Source organism: Ceratotherium simum, chromosome 3 (genome assembly GCF_057802395.1).
Source record: "Ceratotherium simum simum isolate JZ-2026a chromosome 3, ASM5780239v1, whole genome shotgun sequence".
In the NCBI taxonomy this organism is placed as follows: Eukaryota; Metazoa; Chordata; class Mammalia; order Perissodactyla; family Rhinocerotidae; genus Ceratotherium; species Ceratotherium simum.
This window is the reverse complement of record NC_141902.1, coordinates 58978637-59001955: the sequence shown is the minus strand read 5'-3', so window position 1 is coordinate 59001955 and position 23319 is coordinate 58978637. Positions and strand designations below refer to the sequence as shown.

At 35.0% G+C, this 23319-nt stretch overlaps 1 protein-coding gene across 2 annotated transcripts in view; it reads left to right on the top strand.

Moving 5' to 3' along the window:
- The window catches only part of CLPX (caseinolytic mitochondrial matrix peptidase chaperone subunit X), a 35804-nt gene that overhangs the window by 1005 nt on the left and 11480 nt on the right, over positions 1–23319 (top strand). Inside the window, exons 2-8 of one of the 2 annotated variants that reach the window (XM_004421698.3) lie at positions 6453–6613; positions 7616–7733; positions 14046–14200; positions 15841–16000; positions 18020–18061; positions 22416–22592; positions 22968–23132. In XM_004421698.3, the coding sequence (XP_004421755.1) occupies positions 6453–6613; positions 7616–7733; positions 14046–14200; positions 15841–16000; positions 18020–18061; positions 22416–22592; positions 22968–23132 (978 nt within the window). The remainder of the gene's footprint in view (positions 1–6452; positions 6614–7615; positions 7734–14045; positions 14201–15840; positions 16001–18019; positions 18062–22415; positions 22593–22967; positions 23133–23319) is intronic. The other variant, XM_014780827.2, reaches the window with a different exon arrangement.

Below are 23319 nucleotides of genomic sequence, written 5' to 3'. Positions count from 1 at the left end.
CGTGAAAGACTGGCAGCCCCAGCCAAGAGATTCCGGAACAGAAACCATTTTTCTCCTCCCCAAACCTGTGACTGTCAGATTACGAGGCTAGATCCTGTTATAATCATTAACGTCTCGACAAATTTGTTTTATTTTGGCTTGTCAGTTTATGACCTTTGGATAAATAAAAAAGCCCCCCTTTCCTAATTTTTAGGTTAATTATAAAATCCTTAGTGTTTACTTAGTGTCTGTTTTCCGCCGGTTTAGTTCACAAAGAGGGATTAAATGAAGCAATGTGGGCAGAACCATTTTGTAAAATGATACGTGAAATGTAAAGGAGTGAATTTAGTCCCAAGACACTGTTAAACCTGAACAAGTAGATGTCCCAAATCCAGGAATTTGAGTTGCGAACACTTGAAAGTGACATATTGAAGTTCATTTATTTGACGTATATTAGTTGACGACCTAGTATGTGCCAGGCTCTGTTTTGGTGCTGGCGATGGAGTGGTGAACAAGTCCTCACCTTCAAGTTTAAATCTAGTGGAGTGGACAAAGAATAATATCGTTCCTAGCAGTGGATCAAGTATGTGTGTATTCTCTTCGGGCAGGGAAGGCTTCTTTGACTAAGTTTTTCATCTGTTCCAATCAATTGTCCTTGAAAACTATAAATCATAGGAGGTGTGCAGTTTTTCTTATTTTTTCAAAACAACCACTGCTTTAAAAATTAAACATTATTAGGTAAATTAACAAAAATTAATGTTTGTTTAGGAATTATTATCTGTTTATCGGTTCATACAAGTTTGCCAGAGATTTTCAGAAATACCGAACCATTGTTTTCACTGGAAAGGAGTAAATTAAGCTTAAAATATGAGACACTATCCAATATCATTAATGAATTTAATATTTTTACATCACAAGCAGCAAATGGTTTTCACATTGATTTAATGTTTTCCCAAGGCTTAATTACATAAAATATTTATTTTCCATAGTAGAAACTTTAAAAGTATATGTGAGTCTACAAGAATATAGAGATATTTCCTTTTAGAACTTAAAAAACTCCAGGAGGGTTATTTTTATGTAGGATTTCTGGAAAGAGGAAGAGAGGCAAAAGAGAAGGAGAAATCAGAATTGAAGTTTAGCTAGTTTTGTTATTCTTATAAACAGAGTTAAGACTTTCGGCAACATAATATAAACAAAAGAATTTCATCAAAATAGTCTTCTAACAAGAAATTGTACAATCAATTAAGAATAAAAGGGGAAATTTCAGATCTCTGAAGTACAGTGCTATTCTCTATTTTCATTGGTCTGTCACATTAGACTTAAATTTTAAATAGTTTGAAAAGTTATTTGGTAAATTGTCATACTAAATACTGGATCTGTTTTCTTTTCCTGATGGGCTGTATGTATCCAATTTAATGTGTTTTTCCTCACTATTCTCTTTGAATATGAAACCTTTAGTAAAGTAGAAATTTTAAATATTTTTTCTACCCAAATTGTTGGTATTTCTCAATTTTGATATATGTTTTAAGAAATGTACTTTGTGTATATAACAGTCAACGTGCATTCTAAATATGTGCATTCAGAAATGCATGATCCCATTTAAAAAATTATAGATAACGATACTTGATCTGAATTTGGCTGTGAGAATTTTGGGATCACCTGTAACTCCCTTGATTTCCAGCTGCTTTCTGTCCTTGTCCGTCGAAAGAGTGTCACTTTGTGAGAGTGTAAATGAAGATAGGAAGATGTTCAAACATGTTGGCATCCATAATTTTCATAATAGTTACATAATGTGCCTACCTTAACAGTTTTTAGCTAGATTTTAATTTTCCCTCCCCTCCCCCTCCCCTACACACTTAAATTTTTTTTTCCCCCCCCCAAAGGTCCAGTAGATAGTTGTATGTCATAGTTGCACAGCCTTCTACTTGCTGTATGTGGGACGTGGCCTCAGCATGGCCAGAGAAGCGGTGCGTCGGTGCGCGGCCGGGATCCGAACCCGGGCCGCCAGCAGCGGAGCGCGCGCACTTAACCGCTAAGCCACGGGGCCGGCCCTACACACTTAAATATTATCTATATAAATAGATAATTTTTAAGTTTCCTTTAGTTCTCTCACTTTATTTCTGAAGTATAGATTAAAGATGAATTTATCTTTTAAGCAGAATCATTTGTATGTTTTTGGAGAATGCTTAGTTCAAGACTAGATATAGGAAGTCAGATATTTAAAAGTTGAATAAACAACTCTCCTAGTGCTTAATAGCCTTAAAGTCTATGTACCTTATTCTCATGTTTCTTTTTAAAAACAGCCACTGTGAAACTCAGCAGCTGTATGATAAAAGTTTTGTAAATGGTTTAACTTTTTTTTTTAATTTTATTTATTTATTTTTTCCCCCAAAGCCCCAGTAGATAGTTGTATGTCGTAGTTGCACAACCTTCTAGTTGCTGTATGGGGGACGCAGCTTCAGCATGGCCGGAGAAGCGGCGCGTGAGTGCGCGCCCGGGATCCGAACCCAGGCCGCCGGCAGCGGAGCACGCGAACTTAACCGCCAAGCCACCGGGCCGGCTCTAAATGGTTTAACTTTTAACTGTCTTCTGTTGTTACTGCCAAGTAGCCTTTCAAGATATACTTTACAGAAATACTTTCCTTTTTGGCTTTTAGAGGTTCTTCACCTGGGGTTCACAGACCTCCAAAAGATCCAGGGATAGAATTCAGAGGTTCTGTGAACTTTGTTTTCACTAGTCTCCTACTGAAATATAGTATTTCCTTCAACTATGAATGTAGGCAACAAACCACAGTAGTGTTAGCAGTATCTGTGAATTTGTCACCAATCAAAATCACAAATATTTTCATATCACATTACAGGTACTTATATCTCAAAATATTGTTGATACTTTTCACTACTTTGAAATCATGGTAGTTATTAAAAGAGCTGTTAGATCTTATTTAATTTTGTTAGCAAAGAAGCATATTTTAAAAATATTTTTATAACTGCTTCAGTAGAATTGGTTTCCTTTGTTATGTATTTTATTTTATACATTTAAAAACATTATTCTGGGCCGGCCCCGTGGCTTAGCGGTTAAGTGCGGGCACTCCGCTGCTGGCGGCCTGGGTTCGGATCCCGGGCGCGTAGCGACACACCGCTTCTCTGGCCATGCTGAGGCCGCGTCCCACATACAGCAACTAGAAGGATGTGCAGCTATGACATACAACTATCTACTGGGGCTTTGGGGGGAAAAAAATAGATAAATAAAATCTTAAAACCCAACTAAAATTCAGATATCAAAATTAAAAAAAAAAAACATTGTTCTGAGAAGGGGTCTGTCCATAGGCTTCACCAGACTGCCAGGGGGTTCATGGCACAAAAAAGGTTAAAAACTCCTGATTGTTTGCTGCAGTGATTTCTGTGAAGATATTATAGGTTTGGTGAGTAGTCATTTAAATTATTTAGTACAGCGGATTAAAAAGTGTGGTCCCCAGGCCAGCAGCATCAGCATCACCTGGGAACTTGTTAGAAATGGCATTCTTGGGTCCCAGCTCAGACCTTCTAAATCAGAACCAGGGGAGATCCCCTGCAATCTGTGTTTTAAGAAGCTCTCCAGGTGATTCTGATGCACGCTCAAGTTTGAGAACCACTGGTTTAGTATTGATGGCATCTTGTTGGTACAGCCCATAGATTACAGAATGTTAAAACAGCGCTACAGTACCACACCATTAGAGCCAGCAAAGAAATTTTTAAATTTAGAAGTTTAAATGACATGAATATGTTTTTCAGATAGTATTTTCTGTGGTGACTGTATTGTTGCATTGGTTTCTTATGTTACCTGATAAGTTATTTAAGGTGAAGGACTTATTTTTCTTTCTATTCAAGTGGACTTTAAAGGGATCATGTTCATAATTTTTATTTCCTTTAAATTCCCAAAGATAATTTTCTTTCAGCTTATTTTCTAATAATATTAGATATTGTAAATTGTTAAACACTATTTTAAAAGATATGTCTTATTGTAAATGAGAAATAATACACTGTATCTGATATTTCAGGGTTAAGGTTTGTTCTAAACATCTGAGTACAAATAGCCTCACATAAAGTTTGTTATAATTGTCATTTTCTTTGTGAATACAGCATAGTGGTTCAATTAAAAAGTTGTATTTGGAGCCAGCCCTGATGGCCTAGTGGTTAAAGTTCAGCACTCTCACTGCTTCAGTGGCCTGGGTTCAGTTCCCAGTCATGGAACCACACCACCAGTCTGCCAGTTGCTGTGCTGTGGCAGCAGCTCACATAGAAGAACTAGAAGGACTTACAGTTAGAATATACAACCATGTACTGGGGCTTTGAGAAGGAAAAAAAAAAAAAAGAGGAAGATTGGCAACAGATGTTAGCTCAGGGTGAATCTTTCCCTGCCCAAAAACAAACAAACAAACAAAAGTTGTATTTGTTACATAGATTATAATAGATTATTTTTTATTATGCTATCTTTCATATTAATTTATGGACGTTTTCAAACACACACAAAAGAGAACAGTCGACCGTCAAATACCCATCAACCAGCCTCAATGTCCATTAACTTTCTGCATTCTTGATTTCATCTATCCCTCTCCCTCATTACTTTTTCTAGACTTGCCTTTTAGATTGACATAGTGTTTAAATCATATTATGGCCTTGGAAAAACATTAATGTTTTGCTTAAAATTCATGAACTACCTTAAATTTCATTCTAATGAGAGAGTAATGGCTATTGCCATTTACTGCACAAAATTGTGATGTTACACTTGAGAAAATTTGAAATGTCTTTTGAAAACATTACTTAGAGGAAAAACATCAAATGTAGTTTTTTTTTTCTTATTAATATTCAAGTTTAATGGTGTTAAGCAAAATTTTACAGTCTATAGATTAGGGACTGGGGTGTCATAAACCTTAATCCTTTTTTGGTGTTCTTTTGTGAATTTATATAGAGATGAGGAAATTTGGTTCCTCTTATTTGTATCTTTCCTGAGAAGTTTGGTGGGTTTATTTTTGTACCTTGTGAAACTAGATATGGCCTAGGTGATAAATAACTGAAGAAACTAATTATTCTAAGTGTACACAAATGTGTTGGAAAATTGGAATTAATAAAACCAATCAGTAATATAACTGAGCAATTGTTTTTGAGTTGTTTGAAGGACATAATTTTAAACCAGTTTTTGCATTTGGATATAATATATACATATGTGCATGATCTCTGAAAAGCCCTAACAGGTGTAGAAATAGAAATTTAAAGCCTGAGTTGAGAATTTTGCAGGGAAAAAATGAGGGAAGCAAAATCAGTTTCTTAAATTTATTTAAGTATTAACCTTACCCTCCTGCCCTTTTATTGTTTACTTTATTACCCCCTAACATCACTCGGGTAAACTCCTGGGAAACTTCCTTCTTGGTGATTCGTTAATGAACCTTAGCCTATGCAAGGTTCCGAGTAGCCCTATAGTAGTAAAATCTGTGGAATTTTGTTTAACCTAGGACCATTCTATTTTCTTGTGTAGGGAACACTCTTTTAAAGACCAGCTTGGGAAATGTTGCCTCACAGTATGTAGTATAGCTCTTTTGCCATTGACTGTAATTTATTCTGGGGGTTATTTTGTATTTATATGAGAAAAACCAGAGGTCAGCACCCCATGGACCAAATCCGACCACAGCTAGTTGTTTACATACTGTTGATGCTTTTGTTACAGGCAGAGTAGTTGGGACTGAGACTACATGGCCCACAAGGCTGAAAATATTTACTATCCTGGTCCTCTACAGAAAAACTTTGTCAAATAAGTCAGTAATTAACCTATATCCTTTTTAAGAATTTTAACTTCAAATGTGGCAAAAAGTTAAAATGTTTGAAAGCAGGATGGTGGTTACACAGTATTTACTGAATTACGTTTCTTTTTTCTATAGGATTTAAATATTTCATTAAAACATGTGTTTTAAGGAACAGCACATAACTTTATAAAGAACATTTGAAGTTTGTTTCCATTGTTGCAGATATTTCCCCCATATAACCAGAGACAGACAACAGTTCAGGTCAATTGCTTATTCTCATTGGTAGAAATAATATCAGAAGAATAAGAATATAGGATGTAAATGGCCTTTTTCCCCTTACAGATGAGGCAGATGTTGAAATACTTCTCTCTCAAACTTTGAAAAAACCACTCATTGTTATGACCTGGGTGGTCATAACACCCTACTTCCAAAGGGTGGTCGCCTACTTCCAAAGGACACACCGGGAAAGAAATGTCTTTATTCACTTGGAATCTGACAGAGGCCCGGGTCTGGCCTATTTTTGAGAGGGCTTTGCCTCTGATGGTGTCACTATTTTCTCTACCAGTTTATACTAGTGCTGTGAAAACTATAGCTTTTTCAATCTCCTTTATGCTTAAGGAATTGTTATTTTCAGGAGATTTATTGAAGGCATGTTAATATTTGATGTGTAGACCAATAAATTTCCTTGTATTTTCAGGTATTTCTTGTGGTCGCATTCACATACTGGTTTTAGGAAGGCTTGGGACCTTTGAAACTCAGATTCTACGAAGAGCTCCTTTTAGAACTTTTACAGAAACACCAGCATACTTTGCCTCAAAAGATGGGATAAGTAAAGATGGCTCTGGAGATGGAAATAAGGTATTTTATCTTTACTGGCATCTATACACATATTTGAGTTCCCTTCTTTAAACAATTAAATATAATAATAGTACTCTGTATTCCATTGGTTATATGTTTTCTGTAGGAAATGAGAAATACATAAAATGATCTGAAGAATTTTATCTAATTTTATATTGTATTTTAGTTTGAACCATAAAATAGTTTTACAAGCATTGCACTTAGTAAGCAGTAATTAAAATTTCTAACACCCCAAAGTAGTGAAGAACCTTCATGAAATAATCTATGTAGTCAGTCTGTAGGATTGAATTAGGAATAGCCACCATTTCCTGCTTTCACACAACTCTTACAACTCATAATAGTATAAACGCCACTTAATCCCCTACCTAAAAATCTTGCATATCTGTATGACTTAATGTTGGGCTACTCTGTAACTAGCAAGTAGATGATTGGTGATTGTATTAGATCAGTGAATTATTATCAGTTTTTTTTATTATGTGAATTTGACTAATACTTGAGTTAATATTATATGTGAGACAAAATGCCAGATGCTTTCATATCCACACTTAACCCTAACGAGGACTCTCTGAAGAAGGTGAAATTATCCCCATTTTAGAGATGAGCAGTTATATTCCAGAAGACTGAGTCACTACTTGCCATGATAATAACTCCTGATTCACTTTCACTGAAGTGTAGTTTTTTTTACCTATAGTAACTTTTTTTCCTAGTGCTTATTGAGTCATTGAAAGAAAGCTATTTATTATATATGCTGGCACATACCATGTAAAGAAGGAATACAGATAAATATATGTGTTTACTAGAACTGATATTATTTTGGTGGTAAATATGTCTTTTGACACCAGTGATAGTAGAGATATAAATTATACTAATAATTTCATTCTAGAAATTGTAAAAATTATAAGATTAATTACAAACTATGTTGTTAATATTTAAGTTACATATAAAATGATTGCCTTAAAGTAATAATTGACACTCTCTTTTTTTCTCCTCCACAAACGTTAGAAATCAGCGAGTGAGGGAAGTAGTAAGAAATCAGGCTCTGGGAATTCTGGAAAAGGTGGAAACCAGCTGCGCTGTCCTAAATGTGGCGACTTGTGCACACATGTAGAGACCTTTGTTTGTAAGTATTACTTCTTCTATTGTTCTTCTTTTTCCCTACCTTTTCTATAAATCGTTAACTGCATAGAAATATATAAATTATATAAACCAGAGTTATTTTTTTCCTGAACTTAGGTGATTCTCTCTTATGTTCACCAGATACTAAAAATCCCCAGGACTAGAAATACTTTGCATTGTGGTGTAAGAGTTAATTTAAGAAAACCATTTGCTTTTTTGTTTTGCTTATGTGTGTTTATTTCAAATTTGGATTTTGTGAGTTTCCTCTTATGTGACCATTAAGCTGTAGAAGAACCAAGATTTATTTATTCTGTATTTATTACTCCATTCTTCAAATCCCGGTTGAGCATCTTGTATAGCTAGAGAGGTCAGTCATTCAAATATTAAGGTATTTTCCCTCTCTGAGTACTTATCAGAGGAGCTAAGCCCTCAATTCTAGGAAGTGTCTGATAATTATTAACGATTCAGACACTAAGAGGAGGAAGAAATCAGCAGTCCTGCTTTTGCTTTTAGCATCAGTGACGCTCTCTGAAATGCAAAGATACTACTACAGATATTTTGTTTAATGAATCAGATAACTCATTTCCTACGTAATTAGAGTTCATGGTAATGACTCAAGAGTAAATTACATTGCACTACCATGTCAGCCTTCCTATACAGTTGTGGACGGGTTGATGGTCAGGTTTGGTGGAAGTTTCAGTTTTTGATGATTAGCTGGAGAGGATTCTCTATATTCGGACCCAAACATTAAGACTTCAGTTACAGTTTCACAATTGTCATTAATATTAATTGGCCATATATGAAAAAGTACTACATGTAGCATGTTTTTACAGTTTTGGAAAGACTTTTAAAGTAGTTCCATTTTATAGCTAGAATGTTAGAGGTTCTCTTCGTGGTTTTGCCTAGTAAGAGATCAAAGAGAAGAATCAGTCTGAATATTAATTTTGTTTGCAACATAAAATGAAAATGGTAGAACTGGATGATATAATTTCTAAATTAACATTTACTATTAATAAATTTGGTGTGATACAATAAAATTCTAAGAAGTCTGAGAATTGCTCAATTCATAATGGCAGTGTCGTATTTACATGTGATTTATCTTCCCCTTTTTTTTCCAGAGAAAGATTTCAACTTTTATAGATCTAAAGAATAATTTCTTAAGAGTAGAAGAGGAAAGAAACTAACATTTAATAAATGCCAGTGTATATAATTTTACTGTCACAATCTTATTTTTGTCAGGACAGAGAGTGTCCTTATTTTTATAAATGAAGAAGCTAAGATTGAGCAAGTTTAAGCAACTCATCCAAGGCCACAAAGCAGTGAAGATTTGCTATTCATAAGTTCCTATTGCATACATTTCTACCAACTGGAATTCCTGAGGGATAAACTAGTTCCTCTTGAGATTAAATTTATTTTTCTTTTATGCAATGTTTTCAAAACTTGCCAAATTTGTATTAATCACTGAGGGTGATGTTAAACATACAGATTCCCTCCTTCCCTAGAGATTAAGATTCTGCAGGTGTTGGGTGGGGTCCTAGAATCTGTATGTTTAACAATGAGACCAAGTGTGGAAAACACTATACTGTAGTGTTATCTAATCAACTCAAGGCTGAAGTCTATTTCCTTTGAGAATTCTTAAGTGAGGAGGGGCATGTGGGAGTAGAGAATGTGGAAGAGAAGAGTAAAAGAAGAGTACATACTTATACATAATTTAGTAAGCTAACATCTGTTGAGTCAGACCTGCTAGGCTCAGAAAATACACAGATGAACATGACACTGTCCCTATCCCCTGGAGCTTTACTGTGCAGGAGTAACAGGCCCCAACGGTGAGATGAGGCCCTCCTACTTCGGTTTTGCTGACCCATAATAAGAATCTCTTTAGAATATATCCCTTTTGAATGCTGGGGAGCTTCTGTGTTACTCATTGAAAACTGGGTCATCCTAGTTCTGAAGAGTTTTGTTTGATCTTGGGTTATTCCTTTTGTTTCAACCCGCATTTATTTAGTTATTCATAAATGTCTTTTTATGTGCTTTTGGTCACTTGTAGTTCTTTTGTGAATGGTCTCTTTAGGTAATTGTCCACTTTTTTGTCGATTTTAATTATGTATTTTTAATTACCTAAGGAATACATGTATATATCCCCCTTTGTTAAAAAAGGAGAACATTATCGATAAAGCTAAAGATAGATTTCTGTAATATTTCTTCATCAAACATACAACTTTTAAAAAGCATAAATGGTATTGTATTGTTCATGTTTTTATAGATTACTTTTCTTTCCAACTCAGCGATGTTTTGAGAGCTATGTATGTAATCATAGTCACCATTATCTAATTCTAGAATATTTTCATCACCCCAGAAAGAAACTCTATACCCCTTAGCAGTCACTTTCCACCCCTTCCCCTCCAAGCCCTGGCAACCATTAACCTACTTGTTGTCTCTATGGATTTGTCTCCTCTGGATTTCATATAAGTAGAATTATACAATATGAGACATTTTTCGTCTGGCTTCTTTCACTTAGCACGTTTTCAAGGTTCATCTGTGTTGTATTATGTATCAGTACTTCAGTTGCTTTTTATGGCTGAATAGTGTTCCATTATTTATCCATTGATCAGTTGATGGACATTTGAGTTATTTCTGCTTGTTGGCTATTATGAATAATGCTTCTGTGAACATTCATGTACAAGTTTTTGTGTTACGTTTTTACTTCTCTTGAGTATATGCTTAGGAATGGAATTGCTGGGTGAGAAGGTAACTCAAACCATAGCTTTTTAAGGAACTGCCAAACTGTTTTCCACAGAGGCTGTACCATTTTACAACCCGACTAGCAATGTATAAGGGTTCCAGTTTCTCCACAGCCTCTTCAACACCTATTCTCTGTCTTTTTTATTATAGCCATCATAGGGATGTGAAGTGGTATCTCATTGTAGTTTTGATTTACATTTCCCTAATGACTAAAGATGTTAAGCATCTTTTCTTGTGTTTATTGACCATTTGTATATCTTCTTTGGAGAAAAGACTATTTAAATCCTTTGTCCATTTTTAAATTGGGTTATCTTTTTATTGTTGAGTTGTAATAGTTCTTTATATATTTTGAATACTAGACCCTTATCCAGATACGTGATTTACAAATATTTTCTCTCATTTTATAGGTAGTTCTTTCCTTTTAAATGCTGTACAGCAGGAGTCAGCAAACTTTTACTATAAAAGGCCAAGTAAAAATATTTTAGGCATTGTGGGCCAAATGGTCTCTGTTGCGACTATTCTCCTTTGCTGTTACAGTGTGAAAGCAACGATAGACAATGTAAATGAGTGAGGATGGCTATGTTCCAATAAAAGTTTGTATATGGACACTGAAATTTGAATTTCATATCACTTTTATTGTCATTTTTTTCCTAAATGTAAAAGCTATTCTTAGCTCATAGACCTTGCTGTATATATTCCATCTTACAAGTATATTTGTAGTGATTTTTATGTTTTCTTATCGTGATTTTACTCTTGCTTGACTTTGTAGAAATAAAATACCATTTTTATAGATACCATGATGAATGTATAGAAAATCATCAGATATTGAGATAAGAATAATACTGAAGAAATTTTTTATCATAAGGACTAATATTATTTAGGGTTTTTGTGCCCATTTCAAAAATAATTTGTCAAACATGAATAGTCTCCCCATTTTTATTTAAGGTAGAGCCTTTAGTTATTTTTATTTTTCTGTATATAATACTTTTTGAAGGCTTACTGTATGTACGTGTCTCATTAGGGTGGGAATTAAACTTTTATGCAATGGTTTGGAAATTTTATGTTGGACCCTGAAACTTTTTCAGAACCGTGAAGAACTTTCATTTAAATAAATCTGGAAACATTTTTACTAAGGTAGTCTTTCTGTCATTGGCATACTATACAAGCATGTTTACTGGGGTTAGTATTCTGTATATAAAGGAATATAGGATACTTGTAGGAATCATTTGAAGGAAAGAGGTTTATTTATGCCCCGATAATGTAACAAAATTAGATTTTGGCAAATATGTATTGCAATGCTTGTATTTTTTTTCCCCAAAATAGCATTTTGATAAATAAAATTGAATTCTTGAATTTGGGTATATGTTGAACGTGTTTCAGTATAAAATTGTATTGCAAATATTCAAGTAGAATTTAAGCAACCCTTCAACAGTAAGCTAAGAGGGATGTGATTTGTTGGTATTTAATCTCTTTCCCTTTGACTTAATTTCTTTAGAGAAATATTTTGTTCTTGTGTTCTCAGGCCAGATTTTCCTGTCACACAGCCTGAACTAGATCAGAGGCTTCTCTGCCCTTTAAACCATCAGTAACAAATATAAGCTGGTGCCTCATTATAAAATATATTCTCTGCCCTTGCCCTGTTTACCATCAGTAACAATTATAAGCTGGTGCCTCATTGTAAAATAAAGGCGCTGACTATCTTTCCCATTGATGGAAAATGGGGATAATGTATTTGGGCTTGTGTTAATTGAAAGTATGTTCGTGTGCCACATAGCGACATTTCAGTCAATGACAGACCACATATACAACGGTGGTCCCTTCAGATTATTACCATATAACCTAGGTGTGTAGCAGGCTATACCATCTAGGTTTGTGTGAGTTCACTCTGTGATGTTCCCACAATGATGAAATCGCCTAAGGGAGCATTTCTCGGAATGTATCCCCGTCAACAACACATGACTGTACTTGGAATAGCTTGATCTTTTTCTTTGGGTAAGCATTTGTAGGGGATCAATAAAATAGAAAACATGGAGGATCCCTCTTCTAGTTTAAAATTTGTTGTTAGAATTTATCCAGAATGCATTTTTGATTGGCCTTGTGTTTAAGAACAGACACATAAGAATTAAATTGATTGAACTGATAATTAAACTTACTTTTTAAATGTGGAATTATCTATTTTTTTTCAAATTTTGATTATTTTCTGAAGATTTAGGTATGCTTGCCAATGCAGTTTTTCTTGTAATCTGTGGATCGGTAGTTACAATATTCCCAAAGGAGAGAGATTCTTATAGTATTTAAAATTCTTTTTCTTTGCAGTTTTACCTGTCTAGTTAGATTACGCAAAGGTAACACAAAAATGTATTATTACCTAGACCTACCAAAATGTAACTAATTCCTACGTATCTTGCTCTGTATCTGTGAATAGTCTGTAGGGGATTCTTTATCATGCTGCTTTCTGAGGTCCCTGCTTACCATTAGTAGGGTTACGCTCAGAGAAGGTTACGAGTACATCTCCAGGGGCCGGCCCTGTGGCGTAGTGGTTAAGTGCACGCACTCTGCAGCTGGCGGCCCGGGTTCGGATCCCGGGCGCACACCGATGCACCGCTTGTCAGGCCATGCTGTGGCGGCATCCCATATAAAGTAGAGGAAGATGGGCATGGATCTTAGCCCAGGGCCAGTCTTCCTCAGCAAAAAGAGGAGGATTGGCATGGATGTTAGCTCAGGGCTGATCTTCCTCACAAAAAAAAAAAAAAAGAGTATATGTCTATATGTCTACATCCTATAGCCATGTTTTGAAAAGAAAGGGAAAAGAAGAAATCACCTTTGGTTTAACATAGGATATTCTTTCCTATGTAGCTGATGTGTTGGAATTGAAAAACTCTTTTTACCCTCACTTTTAACTGCCCTTATGTTGTTTTCAAAAGCTGTATGATTAGCTTTAAATTAAGTCAACATGACTGATAATGCTATTTTGTTCGTTTCTTAGTGATTTTTAGGTCAAAGCAATAGGCATTCATGAAGTAAAGAAGAAAATAAGGAATGTATGAAATAATTTTATATATTTACCAAGTCAAGGTTTTAAAAATGCTCATAGATTCGAAAAGGACCTAAAGAATATACTTTTTTACATTTTTAGGAATTAAAATTGATTTCTCTCTTTCAACTTTTGTGTAGGTTTGAAATTTTCATAATAAAATGTTGGAAAAATAGATTAATTTACTTGTACTTTTTTTCACAGTTCATTCAAATATTTCAATAAAATACACAATTAACATTCTTATAGTGCTGGTTTTTAAAATTAACTTTAGTTGAATGGGAAGTTGAAAGAATCTTAGCCAATATTTTAATGAAGTATATCACAAAATGAAAGAACCTAGTGGAGATGAACAAAATGTAGTTTACTGAATAGTTTACTGAATCTTAGGTGTAAACTAGGCTGTTTGTTGTGGCTAGCGGAGTGAACTATAAGCCTACTTTTTGTCAAGTACATAGTTTTCGTTTACAGTGAGTCTTTAAGGTTAAACACTATTTGAATTATTTATTTTTCTCTGCTGACCTTTTTTTCTTTTTACAGCATCCACCCGTTTTGTGAAGTGTGAAAAATGTCATCATTTTTTTGTTGTGCTATCTGAAGCAGACTCAAAGAAAAGCATAATTAAAGAACCTGAATCAGCAGCAGAAGCTGTAAAATTGGCATTCCAACAGAAACCACCTCCTCCTCCCAAGAAGGTATAGGTCTTAGCTCAGTCTTATTCACATTGTATCTTGAAAACATTTCATTGCTCCCCTCTCCCCAGTTTATATTGTATTCTAATACTAGTATCTAAACAAGTATTAGAAGTTCTTAATATGGACTACATCTGGCTAAATTGTTGATATTTGATACTTGGAATTTAGATATGGAGTCCGTTGCTGTTTTCCCATGTCATGATTACTGCATTCGGTAGCAGTGAAAGATAATTGGATGATTATTAAAATAGTGTTAAAACTAAATTAATCTAAAATGATATCCTTAAAATAGAGCAACTGTGGATTTATTTTTGTAAGTTTGGGCCCTTAGATAACACCAGCCTGTGATTTCCCCCTTTAAATTAGTCTACTTATGGTAAAACAGCCTCAGTCTAACAATGGAAGCAAGTAATTTTTTCACAGCCAATGTGCCAGGGCTCTTTCTATAGCACTGTGACTTTTTTGGCATGAGCTCTTTCCAGGAGTCTCAGGCAGGTTGTGATTTGGCCATTATGAAACATGGCAGAGTGTACCACCAGCTCCATTGGTGTGAGCTTTCTGAGAACAGGGAGCCCTGCTCCTGGGCTGTATGCCCTCTCTCCTGGCCATGCCTCAGGTGTTTGCACGCTTAGGTTATTTCTCACCCTCTACCTCAGTATAATTTTCTCCTACTGTGTTTAGAGACCTTTGCATTTGCCTCTATCTGCAGATGTGCTATGGCAGATTTAATAATTGATAGTTATAATTTGTGAGGAATGAATATTTTAAAAAACCATAATAAAATGCATATGGTCAACAACTAATGACTTTGTCATGTAAAAATAAATAATATAATGGAAAATATAGTTATTAAGCTTTATTCTCCACTAATTTGTGTAGACTTTAGACATCTGAGTCAAAGTTCTAGAAAATAAATAAGCAATTTAACTATTTTCAGGAGTTAGTGAATATTAACAGTTCATTTCTATTTACTAAAAGCTGAAGGAATTTACCCCAGGTTCCAAGTTGTTGGCAATATCCAAGTATCGAATAGAGCTTTAGTTTCTACTAAGAGTAAAGCTTTTAGATTGCCATTTAGATAAATGAATAGCTTTAAAGTTAATATCTGAGAAAAAGCTAAATGTTTGTGAGTGTTAAAACACATAGTTACTGGTAGTATAATGGCTTTTGATTATATAATGCCTATTTTTGAAAAGGGTAGTTTTATAATACATTATCTTTTTGAAGAATATTATTCATATGATTGAAAGAGGTGTAGAAAGGATTTATTTTAATGATTACATTAATGATAATGCCTTTAGATCCATAATGGCATGTGTAGGTATTCTAAGTGACTTTAATATTAACTTTTAAAATTAGGATCAATGGCATTGTTTATAGAATAGAAACTGGCATAGCACTAGAAGAGTACAGTGATGCTTTGTTAAGCTAGAGAACAAATGAATTGTGTTTTTGTTCATTAGGGTTTAGGGCTTCTCGATCGTTGCTACATAATGTATCATGCCCTTGGCATTTTGTTTTTGATGAAAGTCTTTGTTCAAACTTAAAACTGAAAGCAAATATGCTCAGTATATAACTTTTTAATGTATGTGTTTTTATAATAGCTCGTAGTAAATTATTCATACCTAATCATTTTTCAGATTTATAACTACCTCGACAAGTATGTTGTTGGCCAGTCATTTGCTAAGAAGGTACTTTCGGTTGCTGTGTACAATCATTATAAGAGAATATATAATAATATCCCAGCTAATCTGAGACACCAAGCAGAGGTTGAGAAGCAGACATCATTAACACCTAGAGGTTAGTGTTTTGATAATTGACCAAAGTAAAGATTACTATGCTTAGAGGTAATCTTTATTTGCAACTCCTTGCTTTCATCTTAAAATGCCTTTAGTATAGTACAGCATTTTTTAAAATAGTTCACATCCCGTTAGTGGATCGTGAAATGATTTTGGTAGGTTGCCAATGGCATTTTTTTAAAAAAGTTAATAGGTGTGAATAGAAAATAACAGAGTACATTAACTTGTAGTTAAGTATTGTTTCTTAAAACTTTTGTTTTCAGTTGTATGTGCATGGATTCTGAGTCACAGAATAAAATGTATTTCTTACCACAGGTCTCAGTGAAAAATGTTTGAAAGACACTGAGCTAGAGATTGAGACATCATCTTTGAATTGTAGACTTCACCACTACTAGTTTCCCGTGACTGGATCATTGCAATGTTGTGTATGACTCTGAGCTCTTCTCTTTTTGGTTCAGGATACAGAATTTCATTTGCCTAAGTCAAAGATATATGGAGATGATAACTCTTATAGAACATATCCAGCACTCTTTCCTTTTTGGGCCCCAGCTACAGAGTGCGAGGTTGAGGGCAAATTTTGTAAGTGATTCCAAGTATAATTCACGTTAATAATAGATTCTAATACAGTCATGCGCCACATAATGACGTTTCAGTCAATGATGGAACGCATATACAACAGTGGTCCCATAAGATTAGTACCATATAGCCTAAGTGTGTAGTAGGCTATACTATCTAGGTTTGTGTAAGTTCACTCTATGATGTTTGCACAATGATGAAATCGCCTAATGACGCATTTCTCAGAATGTATATCTGTTGTTAAGAGATGCATGACTGTATACCAGTATGCTGTGTAATCTCAACTTACTGTGGACAGTAATGTGTGTTATATTAACAGAAAGTTTTTTTTTTTTGTTTTTTTTTTTTTGTGTGAGATCAGCCCTGAGCTAACATCCATGCTAATCCTCCCCTTTTTTTTTGCTGAGAAAGACCGGCTCTGAGCTAACATCTATTGCCAATCCTCCTCCTTTTTTTTTTTCCCCCAAAGCCCCAGTAGATAGTTGTATGTCATAGTTGCACATCTTTCTAGTTGCTGTATGTGGGACGCGGCCTCAGCATGGCCGGAGAAGCGGTGCGTTGGTGCGCGCCCAGGATCCGAGCCCGGGATCCGAACCCCGGGCTGCCAGTAGCAGAGCGCGCGCACTTAACCGCTAAGCCATGGGGCCAGCCCAACAGAAAGTTTTTATTAAAAAAACTATGAATAGAGTAAAATGTAAATATTTTAAGTTTTTTTTGTTGTTGGCCAAGGAGTCCTGATTTCTTACTTAGGCCTACAGTCTATCATTTTACATTCTATTAGTCATCATTTTACAGTTTGAGGGAGTTCTGCTAAACACTTACATTTATAAAACTACAGTATCTTTTGATTACTTTTAGTTGCTACTAAATATATAACTGATTGGCTCAAGGAAGACACTTGTTCACTCGTTGAACTTAACTGCAAAATAGTCATGTGGTAGTATCGGTTACTTTATTTTTAGAAAGTGTAAGTCATAATAACTTGATGGAAAACTTGGAACCTTCATTTTTATAAGGTCCAAATAGTCATGGAGCAAAATGATTTTTTCTGATGCTTTCAGTAAACAAATCAATGGTTAAGCTGTTCTAAATGCTGGAAAAGCAAATGGTTAAATGGTATTTATAGTATGAGAGGTTCAAACTCTTATTGAAGAATTAAATTATTACTACTCTTTTCTTAAAATAGATAGCAACTTTGTATTTGACAAATGTGAATTTTAGCAGCTGTGACAGCCATCATTACGCATGTTTGGTTTTTTTTTTAAATATAGAAAGGATGTAACATATAGATTCTTTCATAGTGTGAAAAGCTGAGAAAACATTAATGAACACATTCCTTAAATATATTTGGAAGAGGGCAAGAAGTAGGATACTCTTTGTTTGTTCCCCAAAACTAAACAAATATATAGTATTTTCATGTTGCCATTTTCATCCTCTTTCTTAGAGTTAGAAATAAGAAGACGGGAGGATGAGTACAGATTTACAAGTAAGTGACCTCTCCTCAGGTCCTCCTCTGTAATCATTCTTCCTTTTGAGATTGACCTCAGTGAAATGTGTCAGCAGTGGTAATGGTAGACATGTATTTGCTTGTGTATTACCACGAAAGATGTATATTATCTAAACATGTTTATCATACATGATATAGATAACTTTGGAACAATTTTTCATAGCTAATTTGTGTAGTTTGTATATGTTGGTTTATTTCAGATATTTGGTTTTATCTTTTCTGTTGTGATATTTTTTAAAGCATAATTAGAGAAATAAAAAATATTATATATAGTTTTCCTCTGTAAATATAAACCTACATATTAACAGGAGTTGTGTCTTTAAAATCTGTAGCTTGCTATTGTATATCATTTTTTTTTGCCATACAGTTAGAGGTGGCCTGCTTATAAGTGACAGAAATTTGGGGGGAGGCAGATTATCTTCCAGCTACTCGGCCAGAAACCGCACTGTTTACTTTTTGGTGTTTATGAAGCTTAGTATAGAGTTGCATATGATGAATAAGCCCCAACTCATTGTTTCCAGCCCTGGATTGCCTCTATAAGTATCAGATGGTCTGATGGAGGGTGTGGAAGGACCTGATACACCAAGGATAGTGGCCATTCTGATATCTTGCTCCCATTCCTTTAGAGGTGGATATAGTTGCTGCACACAAGAGTATCATAAAAAGATTCATGTGACCTTTTGTTTCAGTAATTAAACTAACAAAAGAAAACGAATAATAGATAAACCAGTGTGATCATTTTTCACTTATAAGTTTGATACTTTTACATTTGCCTTTGAGCTAAGCAGTATTATATATCTACTATTTGAAGTGTACTATATATACAGGATGAGCCATGAGAATATAACTAGTTTACCAACTCTGGCATGAGATATATTACATGTAATAAAATTATATTATCTCTAGTTATTTTTAAATTGTATGGAAATAATGATTATAGCATGCATGATAAAATTAAGAAATACTATAAGTGCAATAGGATTAGATTATATATAAGAATGTAAGATCTAAATAAACTTTAAGTGCATGTATAATTTATATTTTGTAATCCAGAAATATAATCAAATATGCTATCAATACTGTCTTCATAAATTTGAGCAGATAGCTGGTGAAGCTAGAATGAATTAGAGTAAAGAGAAGTCTATAGTGGATATATTGAAAGAAATATATATATGTAGTGATTTAATGTAGTTTAAATGTTAACAAGTAACAGTATTTAAGAACTTAGGTAAAAGCAATTTGTAATTATATATATTGATTGATTTGGAAATTAGTATTTTGAAAGCTGAGATAGAATTTATTTTCATGCATAGTTTAGTCTTGTCCTGTGTGGGGTTTTAGGTTCTAAAGTTAGGGCATTAGGCCAAAATCATATATAATCAAAACATCCTGGAACATTTCTTTGGAAATCACATGTTAGAGACCAACATACTTCTCTTAATAAGACTGATAGATTTTTTCTCCATCATAGGAACATAATGTTTTTCTTAAGTTGAGCACCAGATGTAATAGTTGGCTTGCATTTAAGGGCTATGTTATACAAGTACTTAAACACTAGGAAAATAGCAATACTAATATCAAATTCTTCAATAACACTTAGAACAGTGCCTGGCAGATAATTTTATAAGTTTTTTTTCAGACCAACCCTGAGCTAACATCCGATGCCAATCCTCCTCTTTTTGCTGAGGAAGATCCGCCCTGGGCTAACATCCGTGCCCATCTTCCTCTACTTTATATGGGACACCGCCACTGCATGGCTTGACAAGCAGTGCGTCGGTGCGCCGGTGCGCGCCGGGGATTGGAACCCCGGGCCGCCGCAGCAGAGCACGTGCACACTTAACCGCTGCGCCACCGGGCCAGCCCCCTGTTCTAAGTTTTTTATATATATTAACTCATTTAATTTTCCCAAAACCTGTGAAACAGAAAGTGTTATTTTTCACCCCCATTTTACAGATGAGAAAACTGAAGCATACAAATTTTAAGTAATTTGTCTAGGGCCACACAGCTGATGAGCTCCATGCAAGTAGCTGCTGTGCTAGCCTGCACACTCATAATACTTCTCATTATAGAGAGCTGCTTATGCAGTGAGAGATATACAGGAACAGAGCCTCACTGAAAGAAAAGGAGAGTAAGCTCAAGTTTACTCTGGGGCATGGGCCAGCCCCATGGCATGGTGGTTAAAGTGCGTTCGCTCCGCTGCTGGCGGCCTGGGTTCAGATCCCGGGCACACACCGATGCACCACTTGTCAGGCCATGCTGTGGCAGCGTCCCATATAAAGTGAAGGAAGATGGGCACAGATGTTAGTCCAGGGCCAATCTGACTCAGCCAGAAAGAGAGGAGGATTGGCAACAGATGTTAGCTCGGGGCTAATCTTCCTCACTGGAAAAAAAAAAAAAAGTTTACTCTGGGGCGTATTTTCATAAAATGGAATGACAGGCATCATCTGTTTTGTACTATTTAAATTATTTCTCTCTTTTTAACTTAAATCATTAAGTTAAATACATGTATCATGTGACTCCACTATAGTTAATATGCTTCTGGCAATTTTGTTCAAATTATTCACGTAAATACTTTTTTCCTCATTGAGCAGACCTATACTTAAGCCAAGCCGCTTTTTATATTGTCACAATTCCTAACTAGATCTTGCTGAATTTTTTTTTTTTTTTTTTGCTGAGGAAGACCGGCTCTGAGCTAACATCTATTGCCAATCCTCCTCCTTTTTTTTCCCCAAAGCCCCAGTAGATAGTTGTATGTCATAGTTGCACATCCTTCTAGTTTCTGTATGTGGAACGCCGCCTCAGCGTGGCTGGAGAAGCGGTGCGTCGGTGCACGCCCTGGATCTGAACCCAGGCCGCCAGTAGCGGAGCGCGCGCACCTAACCGCTAAGCCAGAGGGCCGGCCCTGAATTTTTTTTAAAAAAGCAATTTTGCTAGGGGCAACTAGCTAGCTAACTGAACTCATATAGGAGACTGCATATTTTTTTGCCTGGGTGGATTGTAATGAGGCATAGCATTGTGAATTATTCACTAATCATTAACCCTCAAATGTAGTGTAATTTAATTAAATTCAGATGTTCATTGAACACCTATTATTTTTGATGAATAGAATAACCCTTTACCTTAAGTGTGACCCTAAGATAGTTTGAAAGTGACCGCCAGATGGCATAGGATTATAATAATAGTTATGTCTGCTGAACACCTATCTATTGATGTGGTTAAAATAATAATGCATTGGAAAGTAGTGATATTCTTAACCCATTTATTAGGAACAACTTACAAATAAATCCAGAAAATATAAACGAGTATGATATGAACACGATACCTCAAATGCTGAGAACCAGGAGCAATATGGATATTTACAAATCTGGATAATTGAAAAGACTATTGGAATTCTTTCTTTCAGCTAAGAGGAAGTGAGAATAAAGATTTTTTTTTAAGGAACCCATCTGATAAACTGATAGTTCAGCAAATATCAATCCCATCTAGTTACGCATTGTCTCTCTAATAAAGTGAGTAGAAAGATCCAGTTGAGTTCCTGTACAATCAGAAATTCAGATAGGGCCAGGGATAGTGAGTCTTACCTTATTTGGTTTTTCTGGTAGACTCATAGAATCATTTTTAGATGTGGAAGAGACTGTAGAGGTCATATGTTTCAGTATTTTCTCTTTATAGGTAAGGAAGCAGGCCCTGTAAAGTTAAGAGACTTCCAATGGTCTTACAACTACACAGCAACAAAACTGAGACTAGAACCCAAATTCCCTATTTCTCAGTTCAGTGTTTTTCACTTACTCCACAACCCTGCTTCTTTTCATTTGTACTGAAAAAAATAATATCTTTATCTTTCAAAATGCCTCCAGATCAGTTGCATTTTATTCTTATACCTTCCAGTCATGTGTTTGAAATTGATAGGACAGGTATTATTGCCATTTTATAGATTAGGAAGCAGAAACACAAAGTTCGTATGACTTGCCCAAGATCATATAGCTATTTAGGGACAAAGGAAGGACCAAAGCCAAAGCTTTCTGACTCCTAGCCCTGTTCTCCTTCTATTGTACTGCCTTCCCTTGAGTGAAAGGGCATTCTTCATACAGCTTTACATCAATAAGGAGGGTAAAGAATCCATTTCTTTTGCTTGAGGTTCCCTGAAGAATCATTGTGTGTTGGACATTCTCACTAGATAATTTGAGATTTTCTTCCTTTTTAGGTAAGACAGAATGTCAGAATATTTAAATTTTTCTAAATAAGTGATTGATTTTAGATGTACGGTTTTATTGGGCATTTTTCCAAGTAAAATCAAACGAAGCTCTAGTAATTCCTTTGGCATTTTTTTCAGAGTTGCTTCAGATTGCTGGAATTAGTCCACATGGTAATGCTTTAGGAGCATCAATGCAGCAACAGGTAAATCAACAGATACCTCAGGAAAAACGAGGAGGTGAAGTATTGGATTCTTCCCATGATGACATAAAACTTGAAAAAAGTAATATTTTGCTGCTTGGACCAACTGGGTCAGGTAAACAACTTTCTGAAAAAATTTCCTACTCGTTTTCAAAAATAGAATACAAATGATTCTGTAACCCCTGTCTTGTGATTGGGAGATTCTGGCTCTTGAGAAGAAAATCTCTAAGACCAGTCTTATGGATACATTATCAGTATTTCTACATAGACTTCAAGATGAATGTAAGGCATTGGTATTGCCCTTTAGGCCAATTCCTAAAATCTTAACAGGAGTAATAAAAATAACATACCATTAGATCTGATAATAGTAGAGAAAAGAAGTAACAGTAATTTTTTATTATATACTATTCAAATTTATTTTGCATTTTTGTAGAGAAATTGTATGTCAGCATATTTTTAGTAAACTTTTGGTTACTGTTTCTATTTGTAGGTAAAACTCTGCTGGCACAAACTCTAGCTAAATGCCTTGATGTCCCTTTTGCTATCTGTGACTGTACGACTTTGACTCAGGCTGGATATGTAGGTGAAGATATTGAATCTGTGATTGCCAAACTGCTCCAAGATGCCAATTATAATGTAGAAAAAGCACAACAAGGTATGTTTTCAGCATAGCTTATCTCTCTCCAGATATATTCTGTTGGGGGAGCAGTCTAATATTAAGAGATAATATAATTCTTATTTTGAGTCAAGGAGTAAAATTCTGTAATTATATAAAAGTAGCTATGTTAAACGTTTTCTGGCATACTGAGGGCCACAAAGTTTGCTTTGCCTTATTGTCATAA